Source organism: Solanum verrucosum, unplaced genomic scaffold (genome assembly GCF_900185275.1).
Source record: "Solanum verrucosum unplaced genomic scaffold, falcon-dt-bn FXZP01000261.1, whole genome shotgun sequence".
NCBI classification, from domain to species: domain Eukaryota; kingdom Viridiplantae; phylum Streptophyta; class Magnoliopsida; order Solanales; family Solanaceae; genus Solanum; species Solanum verrucosum.
In genome coordinates, this window is record NW_026019969.1 from 11,662,458 (window position 1) to 11,674,052 (window position 11,595).

Sequence of the window (11,595 nt, forward strand, 5' to 3'; positions counted from 1 at the left end):
CTATACATCAACTATACATTATATACACTCAAAAGCTGAATACATCTTAACTATACATGAAACATACATGATGTATACACCAACTATTCAATCTCGATCAACTCAAAATCACCTCTAAACAACTCCAAAATTTAGATATGAAATCCTTTCGATAAGAAGCAAGAAACTGGCTATTTTTTTTGTAACTAAATTGACCGAAGGGTCACTTGGAGTAATTTTACCAAAGAATTATTTGAAGAAGAAAAAATGACAGCATTCAGTAAGGATGAAAGTCGAATCCTTTCCCTCATCAGTATGTCCATAAACTTCAAGCATTCATAATTTCACAAGTTAAAAATATCCCTCTTCTCTCAGCAAGGCAAAACTGGAACCTAATTATATTGGTGCTACAATATCAATATTTCAAAATAACAATGCCCTTGGAAAACAATCCCACGATGATAATCTACCGTTACCAACTTCTCCAGTACATAATACTTCCCAAAATCAATCAAGAAACTATATCTTCTGCAACGAAAGATCTTTAAGCTGTTGTGGATCAACCTCTGATGGTGAATGAGTAAGGGCACATTGAGCAGTTGTTGTCTTCGGAAAAGCTATAACATCCCTGATGGACTGAGATCCTGCCAAGAGCATCACCAATCTATCCAACCCATAAGCAATTCCTCCTGCAACATATTTAGTAATCACAATCTTAAGTACCAATCACACGAACAATGCAAGATTTCTCAGGGACATATAATAGAAACTATAAGCCTGAAGAAGCAACTGCTCTAAAAAGGTTCTAGGAATTAGTAAGAACACTGTCTGAACGATGTATAGCAAGGAGATTTTCGGGGGAGAAAAGCTCCACCGTGTTCCTAGCTCAGGTTTGAAGTTCCACTTTAGAATTATTAGCAGTAGATATAAAGGCAAGATTATAGGTTCTTTTTAGAATTGTACTTTAGAGGCCCATGGCATCCTAGCATTGTATTTGGCTTCAAAGGTCTATTCCTCAAGTCCAGGACACTATAGAAGTTCAAATCTAGCTTATTTGTTTCATAGCAGATAGGGAAAGGAGGTCTTCATGAAATATAGTACTAATATACAAACTCCTGTAACATTTGATTAGCAGAAGAGTTTGCCTCGTGCCAGCAAATTTAGTGTCAAAACAGAAAGCATTCTGCAATACCGTGTGGAGGAGCGCCCATATCCAGAGCCTCCAAAAGATAGCCAAATTTTGCTTCAGCCTGCCACAAACGAGACAACATATCCATATGTTAGTTTCAATTGACTCACTGGCAAAATTGGTTCAAGTCCTGTCAGAATTTAGCAAAGATCAAGAACAACATCAAATGCAGGATTTCACTCAAAAATAAGAACTTTTACCATCAGTGACCCTAAAACCTTGGCCAGCTGTACGTACACAACCACAATCCACAAATCACCCTTCCTTTTTATACTAACTAACTTGCCTATATTTGTTTCCAGTAAGATTTTAGACTCATAAAGTGCAAATATAGTACCATGTGTAAGTAGACTAAAACACAAGATTCGAGGAAAAATCAAATTACAAAAATGAATTTAAGGAAAGTGCATAATCTGGACTATTCCATAAACACAAAGGTTCTTTACGCAAAAAAGGAAATACATCATAAAACTGGACAATCACTGGATGCAATGCAAGCCAAAGGAGCCAACTTACCTGCTCTCGGGAAATGCCAACAATATCGAGAACCTTCTCTTGGACTTCCCGCTTGTAAATTCTCAAGCTTCCTCCACCAATCTAATTCAAGATGTAAGGTAACAACAGATAATAATTTATCTTCATCACATTATTATCTTCTATCACTGAAGCAACTAGTAAGGAGAACATGAATTATGTACCTCAACACCATTGTAAACCATGTCATAAGCTAAGGCACGGGCAGAAGAGAGGTCATTCATATCTTCTGGATTAGGTGCAGTGAAAGGATGATGCAAAGCCTGTAGGAAAATTATGGTCACTTCACATAACGAAATATCATAACAGAGAAACAGATTAGTCTTAGAAAAAACACCCTTATTTGATTGACAGACTTTTTGAGAATTAGTACTGTTTATTTGATTGCCACACTGAAAGGTAAAAGCAAGGATATCCTCGCTAGATCAGTCCTAATAATTAATGTAAGGCACATACCAACTCATATTCTTCAAAAGCAGACTCAAATTTCTTCTATCTTCAAAGAGAAATGTGACAAACAACCCAAGTTACTGTTACACATCTAAAAGTTCTATTTGAGTTTCTCAATTTAACAAATAAGCAATAGTCTTCTAGCTACTGGTGAGAGCTCTAAAGGTAGAATTCTTGATTGGTATGAATGTATTGACTTGTGCCTTCTAGGTCTTGATATGTAGAGCTTTGAGGTACTGAAAACGGAACGCATATTAGAGAAATCAAGGTCATGATTATAGAAAATGGTCAGGCCATTAAAGAACAGGGTTGTACCTCTCCAGTTAGTAAGGTCGTAACAGGTAAGAACAATACCACATAAAATAATTGTGAAACTCATATTCACCAACAACGAGCCAAGTATGCGGTGGCATTAAACGTAAACATTGAGTTCTTTTGGTGTTCTAATTCCTTTCCTTTGATAATCACTCATCGAGTTCTTCCTTATTTTCTTTCATGGACCTCATGCGTCATTAAGGACACCATACCTCACATTAATAAAGGACACCTTGGGCGCTTGCTTATTTTACTTCTCCTCAATATTCAAAAGTAGACCACCTAAGACTGAAGCAAAATGACTGATGGACTGAAAGTGCACATACATCATGGAAGATAACTCATGCCACCATACCTCAAGTCTCTGTTCTGAGTCATTCCACTCAAACATTGGAAAGTCAGTCACCCAAAGTATTGAATGCCTGGACTAGATACATGAACGAAGGAAAGATGGACATTAGAACATACAAGATGCTAGTCATGAACCTAAGTCTTCTGCAGATAAGCACATATGTAGACCTGAATTTGGACATCAGAAACTCACATTGTCAATTAAACCCAGTTCATGTGCTACATATATTCTCAGACGATCCAACGTTTTATTGACTTCTGCATGGTGCCCAACAGCAAACAAGATAAGATCATCTGGTACTGCAGAGAACTGATTCAGCAATTCCTCTTTCTTTGTTGTATCCAAACTAGAAACCAGCGCTGGAATCCCTTCAATGCTCCCTGAGAAATTACAGTAACCAATTTATGGCAAGAGAAACTTGAAGGTACATCCACATAACTTGAAGCCTCGATATGGCCCATATCTCCTGCACCTATTTTTTCTTTGAGAATTAAAATTTTTTTTTTTTTTTGAGAATCCTATTTTTTCTTCAAACATACTTTTTTGAAGGTTATGGACTTTTGTGGCGGATGGAAGGAATTGTCTTGTTGTATGGCAATTATTGAGCAAATCTGTTCATTGCGGGAAGTCTACCCAAAATAACTACTAAACTTCAAGAAGTATGTCATATACGGGACTATAATTGAACCAGAAGTAAAACTACACAAAATATATAATTTAGAGCCTGTTTGGATTGGCATATTTTAAGTGCTTTTAAGCCAAAATAGCTTTTAAGAACTTTAATAGTATTTGGGTAAAAAAAAATAATCTTTTAAGCACTTGTTTTTAAACCAAAAAGATAAAAATAAGCCAAAACTCATAAGTTAGAACTCGTAACTTATGGCTTTTGGCTTATAAGCAAACAAGCTCGTGCACTCATTGCCAATAAGAGTACTTCCATTACCGTCATTCAAGACCTTTAAAAAAGGTAAACCCTTTGCTCCAGATTTGATTGCTTCTTTGTAAATGTCGCCTTTCTTCAAAGCAGTATTTGAGTAAGATTTTGTCCCACAAGGCACACATAAGGCCTTAATAATTCCTCCACTTGCTAAGGCATCTGAGAAAACCTTGAATGTGGTATTGGAGAAAATGTCGGACACCTGCATTTCAAACAAAACAAGTATCATCAGCTACAGGGTGGTATCATGAATTTTGATGTATTTAGTTGAATTTCTTCATATGGAGCATCTTTGGAAATAATACAACTACATAGACAAGGAGAGGAAGTTTTAACACAGAAGCAGTGAGCTTGTAGAATAAGATACACTTAAACTCTATCAGTTGTACAGATAAAACAGCAAAATCTTTGTGCAAAATATAAATCAAAATATACTAAAATCCTATGAAAGTGAACTGGGTCATAGTCTAAATTAATTGGCATGATACCTCTGCTTCTGCCTCCCCCCCCCCCCCCACCCCAAAGCCCCAAGCCAAAAGTGTAAGAGAAAGCATAAAAAGCATGTCAGCTAGACAACAACTACACGTTCATCAAAGCAAGAAAGAAAAAGTACATTTCCAAGAAAAACAGAAACAAAAAAAGAACAAAGATCTATATTGGAGTCAGCAGAAGAATTACATCTCGCAATTCAACATCAAAACGAGTATCTGGTCTGTCTGAACCATATCGACTCATTGCTTCAGCATATGTAAGCCTTGGAAAAGGGTTTGGCAGTTGGACACCTTGAATTTCCTGAAAGACCTGCAATAAAGATGTGATCATGCATCACTTACACTGAATTATTTTTTACAAATATAGAAAGGTAAAAGTTCACTTGTTTAGGATTTTTAACTGTGCAAAAAAAAACTAAATAACAATGGCCCATTGAGGACTTCAGAAAATCATCCTGTAAATTTCTGACAACACTCTTTTGGAACATGAAATGCAGGCCTAGCAATTTTTAAGCAAAATTGTATGATGTCATTCCACTTCATGTAAAAACTAGAATTTCAAGATAGAGATAAGAGGCAAAAGCAAGGCACCCTCCAAAGATAATGTCTTAGACACTCGGTGCCATGCAGGACTAGAATCACACAACTTAAAATCTTTAAAGAGTGCTAAAACTTAGATGAAAGAACAAGAGGATAGACTATATTGCTAACACAAGAAATACCCATATGCCAATATTGACTCATGTCATAGTGTAAATACTATAGTAATTAGGACAGGTCATATGCTGTAAACCAAAAGAAAGAGAAATTTTAGTTGTCAGTTTCCACTGCGTATCAGGTTACATTTTAAGAAATTTAGCTATATATCCCAGTTCAGCAATTACACTCATGTCTCCGTAAGAGAAGAAGCTCAATGCACAACTTTTTTTCTGGCAACCGCTGTGTCAAAACCAACTTGCCCACACCTCGACTAATTCCACAGGGTAATGAATCGAATGGTCCTTCGACCTTCGTTTGATTCTGATGGATGGCATAGATCTCATGAGACCGGCCCACTATTACTACAAAAAAAGCTACCACCTATGTAACTTTATCCACCAAGGCTATCTACCACAGACACCGGGTAACTTTATCCACCAAGGCTTAGACAGATGGGAAGATATCACCTATGTTTTCGCCTCAATGCACACTAATAAGGGAGGAATACCAAAAAAGGAATCATAGAGCAGATTATTTTTTTCTGGCAGGAGAAACTTCCTTTAAAATATACACAACGCTATAGTTGTTTTATGTATAATGTGACTAAGGTACAATGGCTCAACTCTAGCATCATTTTCCTATCTTACCAAAACTATAACCAACACCAGTACTGGCACTCATACTCCCTATGATTGACACCATATATATATTTGGTGATCTAATAAATAACTAGTAAAAATGTGGCAATCATTTCACAACTTTGTTATTTCCAGCACCTATGGTGAAATAGATCTGTGCATATGCATGTCCATGTTACATTAGTTCTTTGATAGTGCAAATAGTCCCCAAAAACTTGAGCGGCACTGCATAACCTGGAGGAAACAATACTCTATCCAGTATTTTAAAGTTGATGCTGTTTTTTTATAATTAACACTTTAACAGAGCTTACTCCTTTCATTGACATCTAACCTTTCTAATCAAATCCTCATTGAGCTTCAGCATGTCCTCCATAGAAGTGAAAGCCATTTCCATATCTAGCTGTGTAAACTCGGGTTGTCTGTCGGCTCTCAAATCTTCATCCCTAAAGCACCTGAAAATTACACAACACAGACCAACGTGAGTCTAGCTTATGGGGCGTGCTCATGAGTACATTTCTTTTCTTTATTTTAAGAATAAGATAACTACTCTTAGGTGTCAATAAAACTATATTGCTTCACCTAGTTTTAGCATTGGAAATGCCTGAGTTTTAAATCTGGATCACCATGAACTTTGTATGCAAGAGATTTGAAGTAGAAATATATAAAATTGCTACTATATAAATGAATTACCTTGCTATTTGATAATATTTATCAAAACCGGAGACCATCAGCATTTGCTTGAACAGCTGTGGACTCTGGGGTAGTGCATAAAATGTTCCTGGCTTTATAACACAACCACAAAATAAATTTAATGTCGTGGAGAAATAACTAGAGAGAGACTTTATTCAATTAGTATGCCTATCAAAAAACTATAATAGTAAGTTCAATGATTTTCTAGACATCCCATGGATAATAATTTTGGACAAACTCTCATTTTGTCAATTTGTGAAGCACAATTCTCCTTGTTCTCCATAAATGTATTTAAATTCAAAGGTAAAAGAGAATGAAGAATAAATCAAAGAACTGGAGGAACAAGCACTGTTATTTTCAAGAAGACTCGCTACTTTTGTACCAACAGTCTTCCTTTAGAAAAACAGGAAATAGAGGGACTGAATTAGCAATAAAAGTAGCAAAGCAGAAGATAAGTAAAGAATACCTGGACTCTTGAAGGAACCAAATAATCACGAGCACCTTCAGGAGTAGATCTAGATAGTATTGGTGTCTCAATCTACCTTGTAACCATGAGAATGTTGGGGTCAACACTAACAACAGAAGCCACACAACAAATAAAAGAAAATAAAAAGGCAACAATTTCATCAAGACCAGATAACCAAATTACTTATTCACAACAGAAAAAAAGAAGAATATTATAAAAAATACAATTAGAGGGCAAACATATTACCTCAACAAAATCATGCACATCTTCTAGGTATCTTCGAAGAAGTTTCACTACTCTATGTCGCAAGATTATATTTGAGCTCATCTGCGGACGACGTAAATCAAGGCATCGATATCTAAAAATATGTACTAGATTAGTTTCTAGCAAGAAGCACTGTGTCAATATAAGAAATGGGTACAAAGTTTTAAGGAAAAGGGAATTGTTTCTGCAATGAAAAAAAGGATTGTATTCACAGAATAGATACATATAACAAGAAAAACAACAAGATCCAAAACAAATCAGAGCTGATATTTGATATGTGCAAGAGAGCTGGACTATGCCCTTGCTATTTAATAAATAGTTTCTTTTTTATGAGAAAGGTAAGTAAGCTGGACTATGCCCTTATCACATCAATAGAAAAGCACTGGTAGAAAAAGAAGCAAAAAATGACGTATCAAAACGCTTATCTAGAAAAAGATAAAACCATTTTGAGTGCTTAGTTCATTCATCTTTTTCTACTCCCGAGATTCCAAGTAAAGTATCAAAAGATCAAATGGATCAATTCCTGTAAGAAAATTTCATTACTAAGAACAAAATTGGGGGAGGTCTAAGCACTTCAAAACAAGAACAGAGGCAGTTTTTAGAGACGAGAGAGATTCCTCAGAAGACGACTTTTAGCACCTACATAGAAACCAATAATTTCTAAATGCAACTTCTATCCTGGATCTTTTTTCCTGAATTGGAATTTAACATGCATGGATTCCACCAGAAAAATAAATGTTCACAAGGTAGGGGTAAGGCTGTGTACACACCACCCTCCCCAGACCCACTTGTGGGATTAGTATTGGTATGTTGTGGTGGTTCGATTCCACAGGAAAAATATAGAGCAAATAAAAAAAAACTCTGTATTGACGAAGAGGGAAGCAAGGTACCAGCAAAGAGATATAAGAAGAAATCTAGAGCACAAAGCCTTATAAAGTTCAATTACTTCCAACGTGATCCCCTCGCCCAAATTGTGTCATTATAGAGAAAAGGCACTAATGTTTATTCCATTTTCAATAAGTACAGATAAATGCCACTGTTTGCTGACTTTCCAGTCTACAATTAGGTCCCGGACCCAATACTACTAGTAAAATTCAAGACACTTTTCTAAGAAAGAGAAAAGAAATGCAAGAAGTTCTTGGTTTTGACCCCTCACCAATAAAGGTGGAGAATAACGATTTAGATCACACTTCCAGATCATATTAAGAATTGGTGTAAAGCTCCAGCAACATATTCGTCAAAAAATAAAAGGATTTGCCAGCTAGTAATTACGTCATTGACTTTGATATCATCAAAATATAAATTACTTTAAGTTGCAAAACTATCTAATCAGACAAATATTGCTATCATATTTACAACAACAGCAAACATACCCAACACCAATCCCACAAGTGGGGTCTGACAGGGGGGTCTAACACGAAACAGAAAAGAAAGAGAAAAAAAGATTCAGCAAACAGCTATAGAACTTTCATTAGTTACCGCAATCTGATTTCTTCTTTAGATGAATCCTTTGCATCATCTGCAGTTGTTACCAAGAAGGGCAACTTCAATCGTACTGCATTCAACACCTGGACATCTTCTGCAGCAACCTGCATGCATAACCAATTAGTGGAAATATTAAAAACTTTGTTAAGAAACTAGCATATAGAATAAACTTAGTATGATGAGATATAGACAAAGCCACTAAAAAGATCCAATCTATTAAGAAAAATTAGATGATCATGAAGCAGAAAGACAAAAGTCCTTGGATGATAAGAACGGAGTCTCAGGTTTAAGAGATTTGACTAAGGCCCTTATTAAGTTTCTGACTTAATTGACTAGTAATACTAAAGTTATTATTGAAAAACTTAACAGCACTTCGGATTAGAGGTCAATTTATCCAAAATTAAAATGTATGTCATATGCACTTTCTCATATTTTTTCAGTAACATTTAACTATTTTAATTGCAATACACTACACTATGAAATAAGAACCACTATACTGGTTAATCACACCAATTGGATCAGTACCAAGTCATCCCATATGCTGTTTAGCGTTCATTATGAAAGATGTATGCCATGCACCCAAGGGTTGTGGCCTACTGGTCAATAAAGTGGACAGGGAATCATGAGGAGCCAAAAATTACTAAGTGATTTTCTTCCCATATGCTCAAGCCTTGGTGGGCAGAAGTACCTGATACGGTGATACCTCCCATACATGTCCCGGTGGAAGGCAGCAGGTACCCGGTGGAATAGTTGAGGTGCATGCACATATTTTTTGAGTCTGGATAAAAAGATGCCTCGTGACAGAAGCAGTAGCCAGAGAAAGCTGGGAAGCTAATGGAAAAGCTTTACATGATTCAAGTAAGATTATGCAAGATCAGAGCCTTACAAATTGGAAGTTCATGTAAACTACCATAATTTCTGCAACATTTTCAACATGCCCATGCCTTGAAGATCTTTTATAAGTTTTTAAGGTAAATATATCTTTCGCACTGCCACACGATTCTCAATTGTTACGAGTAACCATTGAATGTGATTATACCAAGTACAAAACTAAGCTAACATAAACGAGGAGAGACAGAAGTTTGACACTCACCAAAAAGGATGGAAGGAAGAAGAGAAATAATTGTGGTGATTCAAAGGTCATCATAAGTTACCTCTATCGTGCCAGTTTTCATCTTTTTGTTGACAGACTCAGCTGGCCTAGGCCGAACAACACCTTCAATGGCAACCACATATTCGAGTCTCAGATCTCTCACAGTAGAATGAGCATCAGGAAAATCATCAGGAAGTGTAGTAATCTGAAATTAACAGTTCCATCACCAACTAGGTCCAATACATTGACATCAATATAACACAAGCAAACTTTGAGAAACTTCAATTTCTACAGATAACGCAAAAGAGAAAACTTCAAGAGGAGCAAATTAGGAGACTAATCAGCAACTTCTCATCAATTCAACACTACTTGCGAGCATATAAATTTCTATAACTATTCAGGTCCCGTTTCATTCAAATACTAAAGGGATTCCCCTTAAAGATAACATGGGATAACAAACAGACAATCAATCAACTAGGCCCTCAATTGAAAACCACTTGTCTCTAAATAAAGATAAAATCTTCTAAGGATGTACCCTTCCCAATGGGGATGACAATTAATCGATCAACAATGTCAAAACGAAAAACTAGTTGTGCAGTACATGAATCATCTATATCCATCCCACTCTATTGGGTCCAATTTCATTCAAATACTACAGGATGGCCACTTAAAGAAATCATAGGCAAACTTTCAGAAGTGTAAAACTTCTATTATATAAGACTTGCATATAACAATGGGGGTGTTACTGTTATCAATCAATCAACTAGGCCCCCCTTTGATAAAATTTTGCATTCAAATACTGGGGGTGTAAGATTAAAAGTCAATCCAATAATAATAATTGCATAAAGATGTAAAATCACCTGAACAATTCCAGTTTGGTCTCTAAGGTTGACGAAAGTGAGACCCCCATGAATCCGATGAAGGGCGACCCACCCACAAAGCCGAACCCGTTTACCCACATCTTCTTCAGACAATTCACCGCAGTATTGGTTCCTAGTTACCCATTGAAGGGCATTCGGAGATGGAGAAATTTTGGTGTTAGGGACGACAACTGTTTCAGGAGTAGTGGGAGAAGCGGAGACAGAAGTAGAAGAAAGAGTGCGGTTGATAAGTGAAGTGGGGTTGTGGGTAGTGGGGGTATGGAAATTAATGAAGAAAAAAGGTAGAGAAGTGAGAGGAGAAGGTTTAGAGCGAATGGCTATGGTGGGTAAGGAACGAAAGAAGAGGGACATGGCGGATTGAAAGAGCAATGGCGTTGTGTGGACAAGACTCTGTTTCTTGAAGAAGAAGATGATTTGGTCCTACGGCTAAACGAAGTATGCTTTGCTTCTACGCTTTTTTTCTTCTTTTTCTTTTAAGAAAAATAATAACTCTTACTTCACCTAGATATATATATAGACACCCGCCGCCGAGTGAAAATAATGTTGTCAAATCTTTTACGTTAAAATTAAATAAAAAGTTTATTAATATGTCATTTTAACATATATTTATGAAGTTATTTTATATTTTAATCAAATAATTTTTATTAAAATTCTTGATAAAAATAAGCAAGAACAAAAACTAAAAGCTTTAAGGGAAATATTTGAGAATGACAGAGGCTTGGATTATTTTATTTTTTAAAAATATGGAGTATAATTATTTTCTTCAAAAATAAAAGAGTTTAAATTGTGAATTCAAACCTTTTCAAACGCATTTAATGGCCTAATATTTGAATCATTCAAATTCAGACATCCATTAAGTACAAACAAATAAGGTCTTACTCACTTAAAAAAATCTCAAATAATTTCTTTGTAAAAGTAAAAATATCCACTCCCCCCCCCCCCCCCCGTTCCCACTAGAAAAAACTTGCAATCATTTTGTAATCTAAACATTTTTTTTTATGATTAACGTCTAGTTTATTTAGTCAAATTTTTAAAAAGCTAAAAGTGCTTAGTTAAGAAAAATAAAGATCTTGATTAAACTTTTGGGAGAAAATAAGTATTTTTGGTACAGTGAAGGTGTTTTCTATATACT

General features: G+C 35.8%; 1 protein-coding gene across 2 annotated transcripts; it reads right to left on the reverse strand.

Moving 5' to 3' along the window:
* Positions 1 to 260: 260 nt before the first annotated feature.
* On the reverse strand, positions 261 to 10,915 carry LOC125815641 (aspartate--tRNA ligase, chloroplastic/mitochondrial). Of its 2 annotated transcripts, XM_049495166.1 has the most exons (15): positions 10,443 to 10,915; positions 9,644 to 9,787; positions 8,484 to 8,593; positions 6,987 to 7,098; positions 6,741 to 6,812; positions 6,275 to 6,366; positions 5,916 to 6,036; positions 4,435 to 4,557; positions 3,763 to 3,958; positions 3,012 to 3,199; positions 2,823 to 2,894; positions 1,867 to 1,965; positions 1,685 to 1,765; positions 1,172 to 1,229; positions 261 to 668 (listed from the first exon to the last, which is right to left on the reverse strand). In XM_049495166.1, exons 1-15 carry the CDS (start codon positions 10,812 to 10,814, stop codon positions 499 to 501), a joined length of 2,010 nt encoding a protein of 669 aa, XP_049351123.1. In that variant the 5' UTR covers positions 10,815 to 10,915; the 3' UTR covers positions 261 to 498. The 2 variants fall into 2 exon arrangements, with proteins under 2 accessions (XP_049351123.1, XP_049351124.1); XM_049495167.1 differs by lacking the exons at positions 261 to 668; positions 1,172 to 1,229; positions 1,685 to 1,765; positions 1,867 to 1,965 and adding an exon at positions 2,171 to 2,749.
* Positions 10,916 to 11,595: the final 680 nt, after the last annotated feature.